At 43.5% G+C, this 23,025-nt stretch overlaps 2 protein-coding genes across 2 annotated transcripts in view; one reads left to right on the top strand and one right to left on the bottom strand.

Moving 5' to 3' along the window:
• The window catches only part of Cog3 (conserved oligomeric Golgi complex subunit 3), a 41,171-nt gene extending 38,443 nt beyond the window's left edge, over positions 1-2,728 (top strand). Inside the window, exon 20 of the mRNA XM_050187590.3 lies at positions 2,360-2,728. Coding sequence (XP_050043547.3) covers positions 2,360-2,395 — 36 coding nt within the window. The 3' untranslated portion in view covers positions 2,396-2,728. The remainder of the gene's footprint in view (positions 1-2,359) is intronic.
• Positions 2,729-14,901: 12,173 nt separating this feature from the next.
• mRpS26 (mitochondrial ribosomal protein S26) lies at positions 14,902-21,167 on the bottom strand. Its single transcript, XM_050187599.3, has 4 exons — positions 20,794-21,167; positions 20,244-20,381; positions 18,649-18,772; positions 14,902-15,163 (listed from the first exon to the last, which is right to left on the bottom strand). The coding sequence occupies exons 1-4, from the start codon at positions 21,060-21,062 to the stop codon at positions 14,972-14,974; spliced, it is 723 nt and encodes a 240-aa protein (XP_050043556.1). The 5' UTR covers positions 21,063-21,167; the 3' UTR covers positions 14,902-14,971.
• Positions 21,168-23,025: the final 1,858 nt, after the last annotated feature.

A 23,025-nucleotide genomic window follows, 5' to 3' on the forward strand; every position in this document is an offset into this window, starting at 1 on the left:
ATGTCAGTCTAATGCATCCTGTGAGGCATTTCTTGTTTCTCTCGCAAAAATATGGGTGTTTCAGTTATGTTGGCATTATTGCTAGATAGGTATTCTGTTTAAGAGAGGACTGCACTGTTCATATTTAGCGCATTTGGCATTCAAGTCTGACGAACCGTAGCAACCTGAAGGCCAGTATTTTCAACGTCCTTGTCCAGTGCATTTGTGGCATGATCATTAAAGGCCAACTGCAATGAAATTTAGGCCACATTAAACGCCTAGTTTCAGACAATGCACATATAGAGCAGCCTCCATGCAAGGTTTTAGATTTCAAATGTAAGTGGATGTGTCACGAAAGGCTCGCAAATGTATATGTTTCTGATACTGAAACAAAACAAAACAAGAGAAATGTCGCCATTACTGCTCACTGACACTGGTGCATGACCAAGAATGCGTGGCTCCTTGGCATAACCTCTGATATTAGCTGTCATTAACAGCTTCCCACGGCATGGTGAAAAAAGTCTTGGAGGCTATGTGCTGGAACTTATATCCGCCAGCCAATGTAGTGAAACTCATTTTGAAAGCTCTTGCTACTTAGACCTCAGTGAACATGTATATACTACAAATGTGTTTCTGGTGAATGTATTGCTTCCTGTCCACTCAGGCAAATGTGAACTCATATTGACTGGTGTCAATGTGAGTTCACATCTGGCTATATAAAGACATCTGGCTCTATAAAACCTAAAAGAAAACCAAGAAAATAAGTGATTGCACCCGTCCATTCAAAGCTCTTCCTCACTTAGAATGCAGGATGTGCAGTGCTTGCTTAGGGCAGTCAAAGTTCAGTTTGAACAATTGCTGTTGGCATGAACGTTTGATAATTGTTGAGCATGTTTGCATTCACTTCACTTAATTACCTTAAAGGCCCCCAGGATTGGGGGTATTACATAAGGGGTGGGTAGCAAATATAAGAAATTAAATACACAAGAAAAAGGTCTTTAGGTACAAGTTTGCTCGCTGTTAAATATGTTAATTATACAGTTCAAAAACGTGGATGGGCAGGTGATTGCAGCGATGTCATGTGGAGGGCCGTTCCATTCGGAGGCTGAGCGTGGAAAGAATGATGAGGCAAAAGTGGTAGCGTGCGCAAGTGGCCGGGCGACTTGAGGGGATGACCAATGCGGAGTGAAATGCGTGTAGGAGGACTGATGTAGGGTAGATGATGAAGTGAGCTGTAAAAGAATCTATGGAATAAGTACATAGTAGCGATACAATGCCGACAAGCCAGGGTAGTTAGGCCGGATTCTGATATTAGTAACTGCCTTAGGGAGTGCTCAGGACATCCTTAGAACTCTTGTGCTGACTGCACATTTATCGTAACACCATGCTTTGTGCAGAAGTTAAAATGCTTGTCTTTAGTCTGTCCATAAGTTGCTTGTGAGCATTGGAACATTGCAGTTGACTTCCTTTAATTTGACCTCAACAGTAGAGGTGAATTTGGTTTATATATTCCATGTTCACATTAAACATAATACTATCTCAAATTTTGATGTATGCAAATCAAAATAGACCCTTTTCCTAATTTGCAAGTGAGCTTCTGCACAGTGCACATTTACTAACTAATGGCAGCCGAGGTCATAATTCAAATGAAGGCTAGCTGCTAGCTGCCTACGCTGGGGCTTGTCTCTTGCGCATTGTTTTGTCACAGGAGCCACAACTACATTTCCCATGTCATAATACGAGTAAACTGTGCTTGTAAACATTGTTTGTGAAAATGACTATGCTATCATTAGTTAAGCAAACTTCCTTGCAGGAAAGCTAGCTTGCTCTGCTTGTTAATGCATTTTGAAGTCGCTTTAAGTGAAGCAAGAATATCTGTTCACTTAGAACTTTTTGGCTTGCCAGGGAAAAGGAGCATGGTGAAAACTGGCTATGTGAGGACTTTATGAGACAAGAGCAGTCAGAATGTGCCCAATTTTTTATGTTAAGGCCACTGTTAGCAGCTACATCCAGTACTATAAAATGGTGCCCGACTGAATACAATCGTGTGTATTATTTGGTACTACAATTGTCCCGGTTGTGCACCTCTTTTAGCATTAGTGGGTGTGTTGCATGCCTGTGTAGTAAGCCATAAATCTGTTCTAAATATCTATATTATTCAAGCGAAAACCCGTGCACCGGAAGTTTTAATTGAGACCATACTTCAAAAACCATGGATGCCTTTTCAAATACAGTTGAATTACACTTGCACAGACTCCCTATTAATGACTGCACTAAGTATAGCTCCAATACCATGCACCTCTCTGCATGAGCTGCTGTTATTTAATATTTCAAGTGTAATGCATATTCATTAATGCTACTTTTTGTGCTTTAATTTCAGATTAACGTTGTGTTAACGGCATTCCAGACAAAGTGAAATGATTTTTGCAAGAAGCTGGCATGAGGCTCCAGAAGCATGGCTTTATATTGACAGATGCAAGTATCAGTGCCACTCAGAGTGGCCAGCCGATGTCATCGAAGCAGGGCACTCTGTGAATGCCCTCGTGCGCCTTCTCTTCCAGCAATTGTGTATCGTGGACACCTCAGGTGTCGGTGTGAATGCTTCAAATGTGTACATATGTGTAAAAATGCTAAGTTATTTGGAGAAGCAGTGGTATGAAAGAGTGTGTGCTGTTTTTCTACATTTTATAGTGAGAGAGGGTTGTTATTCTCTGAGGAAAGTATTAAAGGGTTGTAAAGAAGCCTGTTATGACTGTCTTCTTGTTTTACTTTGGGTGGTAATTTGCTTGACCTATTACTGTACAGCAAAACAAAGCAGGGAGAACTTATGAAACATGCATATGTTTTCTCATACATATATTTCAACAATGGGAGAAACTCACACACAAAAAAAAAAACACATTAGTATAACTCACTCAGCTAACTTACTGTTACTGAAAGGGGCTGATGCATGGTATACTACGGACCAGTTTTTGCAGAAAGTGGAAGCCTCATTAATTGACTTTTGGCAACTAAAATAATACAGGAACTTTGTTTTCACACAGCTGCCAATATATACAAAGCTTTATTACATCACTCAGATCCATGATGGTTGAAAAAATTACTGCATAACATGGCGTGGGATGACCCTAAGTGCTACAAACTGTGGGAATTTCTTTTTCTTCCAATTCTGAACATGCTACAATAGTATTGGTTATTGACACAATATGTTTCGGTGCAGAAAAAATTTTTATGGGAACTTGTTGAATGTCTAAATAAACTCTATATTTTCACTACAGAACCATAGAACTTGCTGCTCCTAACTTGGCTGAGTTATACCGAATACTAAACTGGTTCTCATCTGATTGTCAATGCCTTTGGAGGAAAAGCTGCATGGTAGCGCAGTGTTGCTGATGCTTCTTCCTCTTGTGTCCTCAAGTACTCCAGGAGTTCAGGTATGTCTGCTTCGGCTGTGGGAGGACATGGGTTCAAAACCACACTGCTGCCACTTACCCACCTATCTATCTATTTATCTATCCAATTGGGCACAATCCACCTCATGTGGGTGTGCACAGTCTTCACCTAGCACTGAGGCAAGATTATAATCGGGCTACCTGTGATGCCAAGGAAGCGAAACGGACTCGAGGACGGCAGAAAATTAGGTGGGGGGATAAAATAAGGAAATTTGCAAGCAAAAGTTGGAATTGGCTTGCGCAAGATGGGTAATTGGAGATGGCTGGGAGAGGCCTTCGTCCTGCAGTGGACATAAAAATAGGATGATGATGATGATGATGACCCATGACCATTGGTGTGACATGTTTCCAGGAACGGACAAGACCACGATGGGGGATCCACAACGCAGGTAGAAATTTCTGTACTGTGTTCTGGAGTGCCGCTAAGAGGCCTCATTGCCTGCGCAACGTTAAGTTGCCTTGTTGCGTATGCCCTGTCCTAGTTGCAACAACTTGCGGACAATTAATGGAAGCACTTTTGTGTATCCAATAAGCAATGTACTGAACTTTGGTCGCAATCATAAGTGGCGCGGTATCGCCACTGGTCACAGAAACAATGTCACTCTCCTCATTCGGTGACCAATAGGTTTAGATCTGTGGTGCTTTCCAAGCAGTAAATACATCATATTTTGTAGCATAACATTGAATTTCAGTTTAATAATAACATGTGACATGCTATTTTTTGGTCGAAACTGTTAGCAGTGAGAGAAGTGGGTGTAAAAAACAGCATGAAATAAACACGGACAAGGAAGAAACACAGGACAAGTGCTGTCCTTTAAGTGCTGTTAAAGAAGTACCCCCATGACAATTTTAACTTGTCATTTTCTTGCACTAAATGAAGGTTGAAACCAAGGTGTCAAACCAAACCGAAACTGGAATTCTAGCCGAAACTGAACCTGAACCCAAACCAATATCTTTAGAACATGCCTGAAGCAAAAGAAATTAAAATGGTCACTGGTTTTGCACAAAATTGTTCTAGCATATAGGATACAAACGAGTGATCAATAGACAAGCGATCTTTCGAAATAATTACTTTTCATTCAGTGCAACCAACAAGAATGTTATGGCTCATGAGCTGCATTATGTGCAAGAATGTGGCTAAACGAAAGTGTGTTCTGCAAGTATACGGCCACCTCGGCAGACACGTTTGCACTTCTGAACTTGGCTATGCCATTTGTGTTGCGCTGCCGAAACATTGTTTCAGGGGCACTGCAATGTCAATGTTTCTGTCGAATCTATCACTTCAGCCATTAAGCCAGCCCACCACTACAGTCGAACCTCAATGTAAAGAAGCTGCAGCGAAAAAAATTCGTTGAATTGCAAATTTTGTTAATTTGATGTTTTAAAGTTTCAGTGATAAAAGAAATTTCAAAAATTCTCGTAGCATTCCTCATGGATAGTATCTTGTCAGTAATCACTTGTAAACAAATCCCAAGGAAATCGGGCCATAGTAACATGGGAATGAGCGCCAAGGCATGTGGCGCAGATCGCGCCGTGAGCAATGCATCAGCGTGGCTCACGGCTTCAGAGATTAGCTTGTCGTGTTGCCGTAAATCTTGGATGCCATGGCTGACCACGCTCAGTGCCTGCAGCCGTCATCGGACATTGCCCTCAAATTAAAAACAAATGTGCAAAAAGACATGCACATTCGTCCTCAGAAAAAAGAAATGTCGCAGTTTCTCCACAAAGGCGGAGCATTGATGGGGATAACAGAGATAACTACATGAAGCAATCTTCGTAGTTTTATCGGTGTCACTGCGCGCTCAGACAAAGATCACTTGAACAAAAACACTTGCTGTGGCAATGCGAACGTACGCTTCGCACCGTGCCTCGGAAAGTTGAGATTACGCGTTTGCGAGCACTAGACATGGTGAACAAAATGCGCATGAAGGCACCAACCAGCTCAGCCCGACCTTTGCACTTGCCGAAGATTACCTTCATGATAAGGCACGTGGCCCGCATATGGACAGCCATGCGGAGCAAAGGTAGAGGAGACTCGCAAGGAAAGAGGGCGGATAGGCGCACGACCCTTGTCCCTCTCCTCCCTCTAGTGTGTGCTTGATCACGTTGCCATGCGCTCGCCCCTCCACTACCCCCCTAGCTGCCGTGCGGCCCGCAGCCTCTGCAAGTTGTTACGCGACGAATGGCGCAGCACTGTTTCCTGTATACTGCATCGCGCCGCGCACACTTCAACGGTGTTTTTTCCACTCAAACTTTTCATGCAGAAGGACGCTTGCAAATAGCTTCCTCCTCAGCGGACATTTTATATTTCACTAAATTTCCCAGCCATACAGGCTCCAATTACATGCTTGAACTGGCCGAAAACTTCATTAAATCGAAACCGTGTCACGAAATAACAAATCCCAAAAAGGAATAGATGGTTTTCAATAGAGCTAAGATCGGGCAATAAAAACAGTTACTTCACAAATATCGTTAAATCAAGGTTTGACTGTATTACTAGATAAATCGTCAAACGCACACACCAGGATCTACAGAGAAAATGTCGTCATCGAGAAAGGAAAACCAGCTAATTTATCAGCACGGCTTCTTGTAACACTAACAAGTAATGAAGTCGCTGATGAATGCCATCGCCTTCTCACTGCAAGGTAAACGGAACAGCAAGTCTGCTTTTCTTGTGTTGTGTGGTTTAATGCACATTTGCCTGCTCCTATTGGAATACAACGTTCTTACATCTCAATCCCAAGGCACAATGTGCATGATTCTGACAATTTGGTTGCGTAGTCAGCGCAAGGTACAGTGCCATGTGCAATTGCACAAGATTGTTGCGGTATTTAGCACAAACTGCTTTTTATGCGTATAGCTGCTGTAGCTGTACAACAGTAAACTTCGCTGATACTTATGTAAAGACATTCATTTCCGTTTCCCATGTACTAGGGAGCCCGATATTTCCACCTCTTGACAAAGCCTGCGCATGCGTCACGCAGACAAGTCGTTGGCACCGTGCAATACTATTTTGCCATAGGGCAGGATAGAGTTCACTGTACTGAACAGGTTTGCTAACTAGTTCAGTATTGCAAACCGGTTCATGAACCATTATAACTATTCATTTCTTCAAATTGCAATGAGAAAGAAAGAGAAATTTATTTACAGAAAGGCAGAGAGGTCGGCCTGAGCTATAACTTGCTCTGGCCTGCTACTCTACACTGGGGAAAAGGGACGGGGAGGGAAAGGGCTGATGAATGATAATGATGGTATAAGGAAGAGATGCATATATACAAATTCACATAGTTGTGGCATCCCTAAAGTCGTGCGTCCAGCCCAGTGGCTTGAAGAAAAGCTGTAGTGGCACTTATCAGGGCTGCGCTGTTTGCATTCGGCCAAGGACCTAAAAGAAAATCTTCTGATAGTGGCCTCTTATGGATCTTTGCAGCGGAAGAGACCAGTTGCTTTCGTTTTTGCGTGTACGCGGGACACACGCAAAATATATGATAAAGTGTTTCTGGCACCTCACAGTATTCACAGTTTGGGCTAGTATCACTGCCACCTATCATATGTCTATAACGGTCGGTGAATGCAACACCAAGGCGAATCCAGTGCACCATGCTCGTTTGGCTTCTTTTGAGCTTGTGAGGCATACGAAATTTCATTTCTTGGTCCCATTTGTGTACTCTCTGGTGTCATCGACCAGGTTGGGTCCAGTGTTCCAACGTACGGTTGCGTATTACATGACGTAGTAGGGCGTTTGTGTCTGTTCGTGAGAATGGAATGCGTACTTCAGAAGCATTATCTAAAGCAGTTTTTGCTTCAGCATCTGCCTGTTCGTTTCCTATCACGCCACAGTGTGAAGGTACCCACTGAAAAGTGACATTGTGGCCATTTCTAGTTGCATGGTCGAGATGTTCTGTAATTTCTATAGCCATGGAATAATACGGGCTCCGTCTGAGAACACAGTCAATCGAAGAGCTAACTTGCAATCACAGAGTATCGTCCATGCGTGAGGAGGCTCCTTGGAGAGAAATCAAAGTGCCTCCCGGATAGCTACAAGTTCTGCGGCAGTTAATGTTGATCCATGGTACAGTTTGAACCGCTGAGCGATGAACATATGTGGAATGATGAAGGCTGCAGTGGAGGCATATGGTGTGACAGAGCTGCCGGCATACACATGTACAGTATCTCCATAGTCTGCAGAAATGTGCGACAGGGTAAGTTTCTTGAGGCCAATAGATGTAACGGATGACTTTTTAGTAATTCAAGGGATCTGCAATGTAACGAAAGGTTTAGGCAGAACCCAAGAGGGTATTCTCGGAATAGAGGCGGGAGAAAATCTTGACGATAGAACACTCTGGTGACGTGATATAGTCCTTGAAAAGCTGGAACCTGGGTGGGTGGCAGGAAGCGATGGCAGAGGATGGTGCCTGTATCGGGTCAACACGCGAAGGTATATTCGAAGAGGCTCGCAAAGCAGGTATACCCCAATAGGACAAGCACGAGCTTCCGCTATTGTTCCATTGGTTGACGTGCATAGTGGGAGGCCCAAACATGTGCGCAGTGCTCGAGCTTGAATGCTCCCCAACGTGCGCACGCAGCTAAGTCCCATGCTTGAGAGCGCCGGCAAGCTGTACCTTATATACCCTACAAATAGTGCTTGGTACAATTGGAGTAATGACGACTCGGAGGGGCCCCATCTTGTTCCTGCAACGATGCGAAGGACATGAACAAAACTCTTCAGCTTTGACTTTAGTGCAGCGACGTATGTTGACCAAGATAATCTCCGGTCTATGACTAAGCCAAGGAATCTGTGGTGCGTAACCATAGGTATCGCTACTCCGTTAGCAATTATCGGATACCTGGTCATTAATTTTTGCGTGAATGCAATCACAGAAAATTTTTCTGTTGAGAGCTGGAGGCCTTGATGCCGCAGATACCTAGCTGTGATTGTCGCTGCACATTGAAGCCTAGCACGCATTTGGGGACGGGTGGCTCCAGATGCCCATATGCATATGTCGTCTGCATATGTGCTAATCTTCACCGTGTTAGGAAGTTCAGATGCAAGGCCAATCAACGCAACATTGAAAAGAGTTGGAATGAGAACTCCCCCTTGTGGCACACCTCGATGGATATTGTACTGTCCGGTGTCTGCATCACTCGTCAACATATACACTGTGCGGCCACTGAGGTAGCTAACAATCCATGCATACAGCCGGCCACTGACGTCTAAATCTTCAAGTGCATCAAGGATTGCATAATGGAGTACATTGTCGTATGCACCCTTAATGTCCAGAAAAACAGCTCCAACTAACCAACGGCAACTTCTTTCCTGTTCAACAGTGGAGACCAAGTCGATAACACCATCAATGGAAGAACGGCCTCTTCTAAATCCGTGCATAAAATAATCAGGAAAGCAATTATTTCTCTATAGAAACCATTCCAGCCTTGACAAGACCATTCTATCCATTACTTTGCCGACGCAACTGGCTAAGGTGATCGGCCTGTAGGAGGAAAGCTCGTTAGGGCACTTCCCCAGTTTAAGCAGCGCTACAGCGCGACTGCATTTCCAACTATCTGGGACATTTCCTGTCTCCCACGTCGTGTTATAAAAAGATAGAAGACGTCGTGATTCTGTGCCAAGATGGCAGAGTGCAGTGTACATGATTCCGTCTGGTCTTGGTGCTGATGAGCGTCGAGAAACCAAAATTGCAGCGTCAAGCTCTTGCATCGTAAAAGGTACTTGGAGTCGCTCATCAGTTGATGGGGGCACGATGGTGACAAGGGATGAAGTCGCTGCATTAGATGCGTCCACAATGAGTTTACAGTAGTCTTCTGCTACCTCCAATTCGGTCCGGCGTTGATGTAGAGCCACTGCACGGAATGGATGTCTTTGTTGTGGAGTTGCCTGGAGACTTCGTATGACCTGCCAGATCTTAGATAGAGGGTGTCTTGGATCTAAGGATCCACAGAATGTCCTCCAATGCTGTCTGTCCAGCTTGTCCAGATGTCGTAGTACATGTCGCTGAGCTCGGCGACTGTTCGAAAGATCTGACGGTGGCTTTGTTCTTCTGTATCGTCGTTCCGCACGGCGACGGATTGCACGAAGGGCCTCACATTGTATGTCGACCGATGATCTGTGCCTCGGTACGCTAGCTTCTCTGGTTTTGTCCTGCAGGGTGGAGGCAATGATGTCCTCTATTTCGAATGGAGATGTCATACTCTGACAGGCACTGTCGACAGAGGTCTTAAATAATGTCCAGTCTGTTTGACGAATGCAACGTGAGGCTGAACGGCGAAACCAGCTAAAGTGAACGTCAGTTGGGAAGTGGTCACTACCATGAGTCTCTAGATCCGTCAACCAGCTTGCTGAAGACAGAAGGCTCCTTGATACAAACATTAGGTCAAGACAGCTGCTGTAGGAAGTGCCACGAATAAATGTAGGAGACCCGTCGTTGAGCAAATTTAGTCCCTGACTACACATGAAGTCTGCCAAATGTTTGCCACAAGAATTCATCGAAGTGCTACCCCACAGGGGATGGTGTGCGTTAAAGTCACCAATCACAATATGAGGATCTTGAGATGCTTGTGGCAGAGACATCAGGTGCGAGCTATTAATCCTCACTTTTGGGTGGATGTTTCCTCCTATCACTGTAAACGTGTGCCATCTGTGTTTTATGATAATGCATACGTAATCATTAGTAGTATGCGATGGGACGTCATGTCTGAAATACACGAGATAGTGAAGTATGCAAACTAACACTTTGCTTGAGGTGTGGTCGTTATGAGAACATATCCGGACATATCCAGAAATACGGAAAGAAGAATCCATATCAGGTTCACAGATAACGATAGCTGGAAATTGGTACTTAAATACCCACTGTCAGAAATCTGACAAACAACCATGTAGACCTCGAGCATTCCATTGCATAACAAGCGATTGATGCACCCGTTCTTCAAACATCTTCGCCATACTTGTTTAGTGAAGAACCACTAGCCGTGGTTCCAACACTTCAAGTAGCTGCATGGCAGCCTTGGCAGCCGGGGTATTTAGGCCAGAAAGAATCCTGCGCATGGAGCCCATCAAATTTTTCAACATACTTGTGACGTCAATGTCATCCATCTTTTCATTCTCTTCAGTGCGTGTAGGAGCGGTGCATAAGGGCATTCCTGCAGGCCTTGATGGTAACGAGGGCCACCGAGTCTCCGATGTGTTTGGGGCCGGTGATGAATCACCTTGTACTTTCGTAGAATACAAAGGCTTTGAGGCACGTGCTTCTTCATTCCTCAGATGAGGAGGGGGTGGAAGCTGTACTTGAGCTGTCGATCCTTCTATGCGAGGAAGGCTGCGGTGCCGTTGATGTCAGTGTCATGAACGGCGTCTGCGGTGGCGGGATAGCCTTTGCCGCTTTCCTGTGTGTGGAATGATCTCTACCCATCTTGTTCAGAATGCCCATTTCCTTCCCAATATTTGGGCACTCTTTTGACGTTGCGTCGTGGGCACCAGAACAATTTGGACACTTCGCAGCAACGATGCAATCGCTGTCTGCGTGAAGTCCACCACATCGTTTGCACATTACTGTACCCTTGCAAACTGCACTGACATGCCCAAGTTTCATACACTTGTGACATTGTAAAAGCCTCAGCACATAAGGACGTACCGAATGCCTCACATATCCAACCTTGACGTGTGTTGGCAAAGTTTCCGACTGGAACACTAATTTCACACTTCGGGATCGTCCAAAACGGTGAAAGCCGAGCACAGGAGCTGACGATGATAATAGTTTCGCCAGGTCAGTGTCTGTAATATCAATGTCCACGTCGTAGATGACGCCTGTCATTGCTTCTTTGCCGTATGTGGGGAATGCTCGAACAGAGATGCTTCCCGACTGAGTGACGTTTTTCAGTGTTTTCAGCATTGTCGGTGTATTGACTTCCATCGAGAGGATATTATTTCGAGTGTTTGTACGTATTTCTACTTGACCATGGGCAGTTTGTTCAAAATATTCTGACAAGCTCTGCCTATTCAGTGAGTTGAGGTTATCTGTTGTCATTGTTGGTACGTATGCAATAGTGTATGACTGCTTGCTACTTGCCTTTTTCGTCACCTGACGACTGGTCAGTGATGTTCTTTGTATCTTTCTCTTCAGACGTCGGCTTGACACCAATGTAAAATCGCTGTCCGAGCCCATATCATCAGTAGAGGAGCCATCAGATGACTCAATCGGGACCATGCTGGGGTCGAAGCGGTCACTCATGCCGGTGGCATAACGAACTGGCCATTGAGGACCCAATTGCTGCGCGGGTTTTGGGTCCCCCATTGGACAGGACGACGTCCGCCAGTTTTCTTGTCACTGATTGCAGAGATCACAGGAAATAAAATAGAAAATTCAGAGAGCTCGAAGCTGAAGCTGCTCGCTACAATCACTTCTTCCTTCCGCAATGAAATCAGAGTCTGCTGAACCCAAACCAAACTGGTTCAAACATATTGACCATAGAAAAAGTACTGGCCAGTGACCCAGAATAATTTCCTATAGTACTTGATACATACTCGTTTCTGCAAACCAGTCTTGGCACCCATGAGGTGGATGTGTCATGACACTATTAATAAGCTGGTTCACTCCATCTCCGCAATCGCTGTGTCTGCCACGCGCAAGTGCAACCAGAAGAAATGAGCACGGCACTTTTGTTTAATTTTTTAATGAGCAACATCATCGTACCGATCCTTATCGCTACATGTCAACAAAATTTGCTCTCTGTCATGATGCCACAGTAACGTCAATGACAGCAGGTCTGGCTTTTGAGACCGACATTTAAATGTAGCCGTTTTTAGAAAAAGGTTTTGCAGCAACGGTGCAGAAACATGCGGCGCAATGACCTGAGAAAGCCAAGGGACAGCACTTAGCCCATGGTGTTCTTGATCTTTGTGCCATGTCTTTTGACACTGTTGCTACAAAAACATAGTTCTACCAATCTTCATAGGCGGAGAGTTTTCATTTTTCCAAGGGGGGGCACCAGCTTTCTGAACCAGACATATACATATCTATATATAAATTTCTTCCACTTGAAGAAACTTTGTGCGACCTTGCAGAATTGAGCGCTGAAGTGACGGCGTTATATGAGCATATACAAGACCTCATAGTAGGAGACAGTTCAATTTCACAGCCCGAGTCCTCTCGGTGGTGTAATCTTCCTTCGTGTAAGTGTTGCATACTTGGCTATCACTAATACTGCTTCGCCTTTTCAGCGAAACTGCAGCCTCTCTCTCTCTTTTTTTTTGTCAGTCCAAGTATAAGCGCTGCTGCACATGACTGCTGTTGATCCTGATTTCGAGTGAATCCGGCTTGGCCTCATTTCGGTTATTGAGTTAATTATAAAGTGTTCCCCAATTATCATGCACTAAGACTTAAAAGAAAGAGGAGTTGCGTTACTCGAATAACACCTAGTGCATATTGTTTCCAGTGCAGTGGAGTAGCCGCCAATAATTCTTTCGTTACTGAGATTTAATTTAGTAATTGCAATTAATTATCTAACTCAAGAAGTACTGTGCTAATTTTCAAAGTGTCAATGAGACATTTGTAGGCACCCCAAAATGACATCTAAATGCAGTGTCTCTCAAGGCTAACAGCCCCTTGATAATGCGGCTGAAGCGTCACTCTGACAATGCACGATATGCGAAAAGGGATGGAATAGGCATAGAATGCTTCAAAATCTCAGCATTGCTCCCACCGCATCGAAAGAGTGCACGCGAAGCTATATTTTACGCCAGAAACTTGCTTCAGACCAAAACCAAATTAAAGTGGCCGTTTTATTTTTCATGAAAATCTATACATGCTACAAAAACCGGTTCGTGTCAAAAAATAAAAGCGAAATAAACAGACCGTGAAACAACTAAAATATGGAGACAAGGCAACACCGATGCGTTCAAGAAAGTAAATATACCACTTCTAAATGAGCCGAATTGGCAATCAGGATGTCTGCATCAAATAAAAACATCAGATTTCAGTGTGCCCTTATTATCTATGAATTCGTAAGCCCTAAAGGACGTGTTCGAATAAGTCTCCTTTTGCAGCAGTACTGTGTCCATTTTATCACATCTTCAGTGGCTTTCTTGATGACCAACGCCGGAATTCTACAGCCAAAATCCGTTATCCTTGCCTTGAACTAATCTGACCTCGATCCTGTAAGCACGATCTTTCGCATAACCCCAAAGAAAGAAATCGAGCGGATAGAAGTCAGGTGACCTAGCCGGCCAATTTACAGGCCCGTGCCTTCCAATCTCTTGCACATGAAAAGTAGCATCCAGCCAGGTTCGTGCTCGGCTGCTGCTTTGTGCGGGTGCGCACACAAGCAGAGGACGTGACAGTGGGACTTCGCTTAGAAACTCGTCTACCATTCCTTCAAGGATTTCGTTCACGTAACGCTGTCCAGCCAGTGTGTGATGGAAGAAGATGGGACCGATCTTAGCACCGGTGTAAATTCCAAACCAAACATTGAATGACCACTGGCACTGGCAGCGTCTGCACTTTACCCAGTGTAGAGTGGAGTTGCTCTAATAGTGCGTATTATGCAAATTTACCTAGGCGTTTCTGCAAAAATTGGCTTCATCTGTGCACGTGATCTGGCTCAAAAAGTACGGAGACTCAATGGCTTTTGTGAGGACCCAATTAGAGAAATCTAGACAATTCTACAGGTCCATATCTTCCCAGCATCGGTGTTGGTTAAGGTGGTACTGGTGAAAGGCCGTCATTTGGAATCCTCCAAACTGATGACCCGGAAATTGGTACCTGGGCAGCCAAGTCCCGCATGCTAGCGTAAGTGTGTGAGGCCATAAATGCTAGAACATCCATGCGTAGGCTAAGACTCAAAGACGAAGTCCTCTGCCACTGTTTCTTGAAGCTGCTGGTTTGTCTCTGGTTTTCATAACTTCTGATGATAGTCGATGCATTTGCCGCCACACTTCCATGACTGATATACATATTTGCGGCCTTTCTTTTGTTGCCATTTGCAGATCTCAACGCAAGGATCATATTTACCTTCTACTCATTAGAGAAACATATGGAAACTGGGGCGAAACACAATTCACCTTTAAACCTTTGCACTGACATTGTCAATTCCTTTTTGTGATGATATGTATTGTGGCAAAAAGATCCGTTCAATTTATCTACAGTAAGACAAAAGCTATCACAGCTTGTTTACAACTAACACCAAATGCGATGTGTTACTTCGGCAGGGCGCGGCAGGTAAGGCACCAGCTCGGTCACAATGTTTTTCTTTATTTCGTTCTGGATAACTCAGAGAGAGCCTGTTCGAGGGCGCTGCTTTATAATGAAATTAAAATAACTTGCGTTTTTCCAACCTTCATACTTGCTAAATGTCATCTTTCTAGTGTCAGGAGTTTGTGGTACAGTTTTTACTCATTCGACAGAATGCATCAGTATAAACTTTTAAGCTGCAAGAAAGAATCATGCCAAACAAACAGCAGTGAAATTTCTGCATAGTTTAATACTCATTCTTTGAACACTACAGCCTCGTCAATTCTATTTGTCTCCCAGTTAAAATCGTTTCCTTGTGGGTAATGCATAGGCACGCGCAGGTCCTTGTTTGTACAGTTCGTAGTGAGGTGTTCCCTCCCAAATTTCCTTTCCTTGTGGATCGATGGCATAGCTGTAGCTGATGGGGTTTTCGATGGCAAACTCTATGACTTCGTCCAAGTTCTCAAGGGTGACATAGGTGGAACTCCTCTCCTGCAACAAAAGAGGATGGTGGGAAGCGTATTTGCAGTTACAAAGTGCCATTCACGGAAGCAGCTTCACAATATTACACTTTTGAGCTGCCTATTCAATCTAGTACTTTCACTATATTTATCTCAACTTTGTTATCTGATGTTTCATATAGAGATGTGACCTTATATTTTTTCATCACTGCCACTGACATTGCGTTCCATCGACATAATCTGAATTGCAAAAATGTGGCACAGAAAGACGTCACCACATTTCCATGTCGGCGTCTTCATGGCTCCACAACATAAAATTCTGCAATACTATATTTGGCAGATATCATTCTAGCTGTGTGCTCTATACACTGAACTTGTTTGCCAAAAATTTTTAAACCTGATTAGAAACCTGTTGAGGCCAGAGGGTACAACCACAGCAAGTTATGCTTGCAATACTTATTGAAATCTAATCCTAGCAAAAAAGTTCTATCTGGACAGGTTCTAATTTAGCCATAAGACTGACAAGGATGTGACCCATGGCAGTTTTCAACTTCAACCACATTGAATAAACTGCACTTTGTTGCCATGTACTTATTGGTCACTGGTACTGTACAGTGCAGAATAATCATGCGATCCAAAGCTCCAATAGTTCTTATTAAACAGCAGCACTAGCTTTCAATGTTGGCAATGTTTATATGCTGGCCGTGTGCTTTAAGGGCCTCTAAAGCACCACTTAACAGAACAAACACCTTGAGTTTAAGAAGGCATTGCTTCAGAAATAGCGTACCGTGCAAATTTCAATCACAACAGTAATCTAGAACTGAAAAGTGTCTGGCAACCTATATACCTCTCATGTACACAAACTTATGTAAAGACACCTTTGTCAGTTGCCCTTACTGCTAATCTGCAAGTGCATATTGTTTCGGAGTTGGTTTGTTTTCATGAAATGAAATACAATGTCCTGCATATTTTGCTGTGCCTGTTCAAAAAAAGGTTCTGTGCACACGTGAAAAACCAGGCAATTAAATGTAGTAAGTGTTATACTAAACAACATGAGACTCCAAAATGCGATCGTTCAGCAAAATTTGAGCAAGAACAGTGCAGTGGTGAGTTTAAAACCCTTTTTCGAACAGGCACAGCGAAATACGTAGGACCCTGTATAGTTGAAGCAGTAATATGTACCCTCTCCCCACCTGTTGAGCCATAAAAACTAGCTAACGTGGTGGACAGATACAGTTTTCAGCCAGAACTGAAAAGCTGGCCAGTATGATGATTTTACAGTAACACAATAGTTTCTATCACTTTACATGTCTTAAAGACAGCTTACTTGACTAGGAACTCCTTCGAGGGCTCCCTGTGTACCACCAACAAATAACACAGTTTTATGTACAAGTGACATCGTTGGTGAGCAAGCTTGAAACTGTGCCCACGCTACACTTCTCACAAATACAAGGAATGAATTTTACAAACTCACTCGTATTAAAGGGACACTCATGAGAAAAATAAGTTCAGTTGTATTAGTAAATTACCTTTGTACAATCTCAAAAAGGCCACTCTTACGAAGAGACCAACAACCACTCAGAACATGGCATCAGATGTTGGTGGAAATGGAAAGACCCTGTAGTGATGGAATCAAGCATGCTGCTTGTGATTTAAGTAGGAATTATAATTTTAAGTTGGCCCGAACTTCTTGGTAATTGAGGTGTATGCAATCATGTTATGTAACTCAATGTTATAAATGCACCATATTTACTGTTTTAAATTGTAGTCTTTATATTACATACCAGAGCTCAAGATAAACACAAGGAAAAAGCGGGAGCCAATGATTCGAAAATGAACTTGTCTTTTTCAAGGCCTTGAAAAACTTTTCGAAAAGTTGGCTCCCGCATTTACCTTGTTTATTTATTTATTTATTTCCTCAAAGGTCTCTTGTTGAGACATTACATGAGGGAGTGGAGGGTTAGTGACAAAGAAAGATACTACAAATTACAAAGGGATATTTTCGATGAGTCTCTTGAATGCAAGTGGGTCGATGATAGTGGCAACTTCGGCAACTTCACGTTTTACTAATCATCTTCAATTTACATCTCCTGCCTTCTCCGTGTTTTCCCTGGATACCAGATGCTCGCAGTCTATTTTACGCATATTCCAGTCTGTAAAATAATTTTTTAATTATCTGTGCTGTAACTCTTACACTAACAAAGATGTAAACAGTTAAACAGTTAGCAATTAAAAAAAAAATCTATGCTAACAAGCTGTGCTGCCTTCGAGGCAAGTGGAACAGCAGAGCCGCGGTGAGCTGCGGCATCCCTTGTTGCAGAGAACATGAGCGCTTTTACACGAGCACGACTCTGAGAGTGAGTACCCCAAATTCTGTGGTCTCCCTGTGGGATACAAAATATCATTAACTAATTGTGCCGTAAATGGGTGCCAGCACTACATAGCCCCAATGGCATATCCTACTGCTTCTCACCAATGCCCGCAGGCAATTAATGTTACGCTCACCTATCAATGTTTCCAATGTACAACTTCATGATGACGATCTCGACAGCAAATAGAAAAATTCTGACAGAAAATTATCCATTTAATTTTCCACATCACCACTGCAGGTTTGGGCACTGTGACTGGTATGCTTTCTGTGGCACTAAAGAAATTGTGTACTGAAAAAATTTGTTGCCGGTCTCTTTATTGAGAGAGGAGGCTTGGTAAGCCAGTAAAGAAGTTAAAATAAAAGACCAGTTGCGACACTGCCTTGAAGTTCAAGCATCAGCTTGCCTCGATGTCATGGATTTTGAGAGCATCTCTTTAGGCCTTGTTAATTCTTTTATCGATAAATAATAGTGTACATGGTATTGTAATAGAGCCAAGGACTGAGCTTGGCAAGTTTCAAGAACTTCTAATGCACCACAACAGCCTGAATATGAGAAAAATTAATAATATCCATGGCATTACATTGACATACCAGCGCTGAGGTTTAGTTGAAAAATCCAAGGAATGGAAAGAAATTAATTCTGAGGTTTTACTTTCCAGAACTCTGATCTGATTATGGGGCACATCGTAGTGAGGGACCTCGGATCAAATATGACCACTTTAATGTGCACCTAAATATACAAGCATTTACGGATTTTGCTCCCATCAAGATGCAGCTGGGATCAAAGCCACAACCTTGAGCTCAGCAGCACAACACCATAGCAACTGGGCTACTGTGACAGGCAAGAACTGAAAGTTTGGCCTCCATTTTCTCTTCTAGCAAAGCAACCTCTTACTGCAAAATTAACGAAAATAGTGTTTTGAAAGAATGCTTCATCATTCTGAACCAGTTTAGCATTTCTTTTCAGCACAAAGCAGAGTATCAAGCTTCGGCAACAAATGACTGATGCACTGGTCCCAGCAAATTATATGCGAACTTTTGAGAACAAGTCTAGAGAAGTGCAGGGAGAGCAAGCAGGCTTCAATACATGTGCTGAGAAAAATGCTAAGAACATGATGCAATGGCATTTTGTAGCACACACACACCTTTTCTTGCCTCACAATCTCGTCCACTTGCTCCTTCAGTTGCACAAGCCTGGCTTTTGCATCAGCTTCCCTCTGTATGAGTTCCTCCACTCTCTTTGCTTCTTCCAACTTGTTTCTTTCCATCCTGAGAGTATTTGTAAAGAAATCAGACACCACAGGCAGCAACTGTGTTACAATGTGAATCAACAGTTGAGCCAGCACTTTATTCCAGAAAACAAGCTACGTGCCGAAGATGATGACACAAAGCAACAATAATGGTTACTATACACAGATGAGAAAGAGGTGGCCCACATTAAAGATCACACTAACTGCCCTCTCGGACAGAAGCATCCAGCCTGGCCACAAGTTAAGCCATCATAGAAGACCAAGCTTAAGGCGGGAAACATGCACAATCTGTATCGTGGCAGCACCAGTCGGTTAGCGCATAAACAGATGTAACACAGCAGTCTATAGGAGAGAGTGCTTTATGATTGTGTAGGGTCCAGTGTACCGACACTGAAGGTTTCCAGATAAATTGGGCGTTCAAACGGGCATCGAAAGGAGCACATCATTTGCCAGGATGGTAGGAAACAACTAAGGCGTTTTGCTGACATATGACCAAGGCTGCTGCAACACCATAAGTCAGTCACACTAATACAGCTAAGCTGATCGTTTTAGCACTTCAATCGTTATAGCAGCACTCAAATGGCTTTGCTTGGGTGCCATGAGAAACAAATGAACCCAAAATGAATATCTTTACTGAAGGTGCTCACTGAATCTAAGTTTGTGCAGCAGCTGCAAGGCCCAACACCACACTCTCAATGCCACAAAGCAACTACAGTTCCTAGAGTGGGCTCTGTCAGCTATTCGAGTTATAGATTAGAAAAAAATAACAAGGAATAGAAACATTCCTGAAGGAATACAAGAAATTATAAAGTTGCCCATCAATTAGCAGCTGCTGAAGACAGTGAAAGCCGTCTTTGAGGAGCCATCAGAAATGTCTTATGCTACTTCAAACAACTCTTTCTGCACTTTTTCTAGCTTTCCGAGAGCACAGGTGCACTGGATTTCTTTCTCATTAATCTGGCACAAGTGTTAACTATAGTCGATATACAAATATCCATGGCATAAGTAAATAATGATGGTAAAATGAAGAGAGGCAAATTAAATTACCACGAAGGCATTTATTGCTGTAATTCGCAGCTGGGCACATAACCTTGGCTTGACATTTCTCTTTCAAAACTATGTAAGCATTTCTTCTTCTTTCTTTTGTAATGTGCAGTGATTTAGAAGCACACAGTAAGTCTTTCATGTGTGCGTTATAATTAAGTGTTGTTCAGTGTTAAATGAAACCAAAGGAGGGAGACAGCACATTTTTGTCCCAAATCACTAAAAGCAATGGAAGCACAAGAGAAATGACGTTACTAAATACAGCACAAGAAAATCAAACTGATTTTTATATTACGAGGTCAATTAAAGAACATCGTCATCAGGCGTGTCTTATTTATATATATATATATATATATATATATATATATATATATATATATATATATATATATCTACAAAATGGCTGCAGATGAGAGAAAAAAATTATGTGATTGAACATACGATACCTTAGTAAAGCAACCCTCTGGTTTTCCTTTTCATTTTCTTCAAGGAGGCGTTCATGCTCCCGCTCTTCCTCTTGGGACACGGCCGAGTGCTTGTCGGCCAGCTCGAGGTCCTTCAGGTGCTGCTCCCTCCAGAAGTTCCTTTAGACAAAATAGCAAGCAAGCATTTCTTGATCAAAGCAATACAAATAGTAATTTTCGACACAGTAATACTGGAAGCAACATGCGCTAAAGCAGCGTCATACAGCGATACTTAGTTATTACGGAATATTTCGAAACATCTGCTATTTCATGCAACGGTAAAATAACTGGAGGACGAATAATGAATGAGTTTATGGTACATGGTTTCCGTGGCTACTCACATCTGCCAATTTCTGGCATCGGTTGATCGAAATTACGTAGCTACAGGCTTAGTGTGTAAAATACATACACCAGCGTCCTTTAGATCAAAATACGTTGTGGCAATGCAGCACCTTGACAACAAATTTCCAGCTAGCAGACGGCCCGCAATATACTCTATCGCATGCTTCAGGGCACGCATTAGGGGACGCACCTGATAGCTTTCATTTCGGTTTTATAGGCAGCGTGCAAACGCCGAAGTACTGCGAGTTCTTCTGGGTCCTTCGGGGGACCCATGTTGATTTTGAAGAGCTTGGTAGGCGCAATCGGCATCCAGCGTGGCTTAGAGCCCTTGGGCTTTTTGTTCCATCTCACTTGTTGTAGACCAAGTAACCGGGAAACATCAGGACGGTGAAGAGCAGCATCGTAAGCGGTACTTCTTAAAGGCAATAAAGCCGCCTTTGGAAGTACCGAGGCCAGCATCGAGTCACTTTCTCGTCGCTCACAGCGTCAAAAACCCGAATGCTCGCAGCAGCCGACTGCGCCACTGGTCACGGCAAGAGCCGCCATGTGCGTCGCAAGCGCTGGCAATGCGGCTGCCGGTAAACCGAAGAGTAGTGCTTTGCACCGTCTGGTGTCTGCTGATCTGCGGGCGTCAGCGCCCTTAAAGCATCTTTTAAGTTTAGCAAACAGTCTGAGAACAAACTCGAGCAGCACCGTTTGAATTTACATGCTGAGCTGTTTTGGAGGCGAACAATCCGCCTTCTGTTCCGCTTCGGTTTTACTCGAGCCAGCCTGCCACCCAGGAAAGAAATGAAAGAAAGGACGTGCTCGCTATCTTCAGAAACATTGTGGTGATAATTTGAACAATTTTTGCTGGTTAAGGGAGTGTATTCGTCATTTTAACCGATTGTGGCATACCCAGGATGGTGTTGGGCTCGAAATCGAATGTACAATGGTTCCACTGTACCAGAATGTAGTCCCTAAAATTCCCTGCAATTGGTCCTTGTTTCAAGTGCAAGTACACCCCCATGGCTCCCATAGCTTTAACAATTGCTATGCAATCTAACGTTGTGGCCAGATACAGTAATTAAAGGTCGCTTGAAATTCATGAAGCCTTTTTTATTCGCGGGGCAGGAGAAAGGAAATGTGTGAGTGCGCGCCGTGTATTAACTTCCTAGATAAATTAATATCAGTATATTTGAAGATGTTCCTTGTTCTTAGACATGTCTGCCTACGCAGTTATTTCATCTGTGTAAAGGACTGGTTTTATCTGCCCCCCCCCCCCCCCCTCTTCCCAATCCGACTGTATACTTATATTTCTGTGATCTGAACAATAAACTTTGAAATAAAGATTGACTGCCCGAATTAAAAGCCATACACACACCTATGGTGGCACGGCTGTGGATTCAGTGCATAATGCCCCTAAATAATATAAAGGTAGCGCCTAAAACCCCTTAAACTCCGTAAAGTAGCGACACTCTCCTCCTCCGCCTTCACTCCTCCTTGTTTCTCCTCTCTTTCATGCTCCCTCTTCGATGTTACGCCGCCTACACCGCTCAAGCGAAAATGGCGCTGAAGTACGACTGTAAACAAACGAAGCCGGCGCTAGGGCCCACGTGATGCTATCAGGCCCATAGCGACGCGGCGTCGGTCTCGGCCAGAGCGCGCGAGGAGGAGGCGGCATCCTTCAAAGCGTGTCGCTCTTTTACGAAGTTTAAGGGTAAAGCCCCTTAAACTTCGGACACTTCACTGTAGTTTAACTGCGAAGTGCGAAGTGTAGTCACAAATCCACGAAATGCTCCATTTGCAGAGCAATTTAATGTGACCACGCATAACTAAAGAATTTTTTTTTTTTATTGCTTTACAACGTGCGGTTCACCTTTTCCTCATTGGTGGCCACGAATGCTGGCGATCACTCGGGAACAGGAGAGCTGGATGTTGTAAAGTAACATTTCACATGGAAACTTTAAACTGCCCTGCAAATGTGCCGTACAATTTAGGCGATTATCAAAAAGCACATGTATACTAGGAGGTGAACACTCATCTCCTATATATATGGGAGGAGGCAAGAGGAAGGTCGCTTGTGGGAGCTGGTCGAACAAATAAAGGGAGCGTCTGTGCACGAAGGACAGATCGATTCCTCGCAACCACCTATTCTTTGATTCTATTTCGACTACTACTAAACCATTAAAAAATTCTTGTGGTAGAGCACTTCCACGGCGACGTTTTACAACTTCTAATGTATAACCAATGTTACCGACGGGGTCCTGACGAGGGCCCCTTTGAAATTTCTGAGGGAGAGAGGTGTCAATGAAATATTTTTCATAGGGCCCCCTGGCAGTTGGGAGCCAGTGGCTGCAACACGTTTAGCCCATAGGTTAATCCGACATTTCTTCTCAAATTAACCTTGTCTCCCACTGACACAATGGGTTGCACATTGATG

Source organism: Dermacentor andersoni, chromosome 2, assembly GCF_023375885.2.
Source record: "Dermacentor andersoni chromosome 2, qqDerAnde1_hic_scaffold, whole genome shotgun sequence".
In the NCBI taxonomy this organism is placed as follows: domain Eukaryota; kingdom Metazoa; phylum Arthropoda; class Arachnida; order Ixodida; family Ixodidae; genus Dermacentor; species Dermacentor andersoni.

Bases quoted from the DNA above. Each gene is read 5' to 3' on its own strand.
- mRpS26 (XM_050187599.3), bottom strand. From the start codon at position 21,062: ATGCTGGCCTCGGTACTTCCAAAGGCGGCTTTATTGCCTTTAAGAAGT. The intron at 20,382-20,793 runs GTGCGTCCCCTA...TTTTGTCTAAAG, and splicing joins ACCGAAATGAAAGCTATCAG to GAACTTCTGGAGGGAGCAGC. The intron at 18,773-20,243 runs GTATCGTATGTT...AAATACTCTCAG, and splicing joins CAGAGGGTTGCTTTACTAAG to GATGGAAAGAAACAAGTTGG.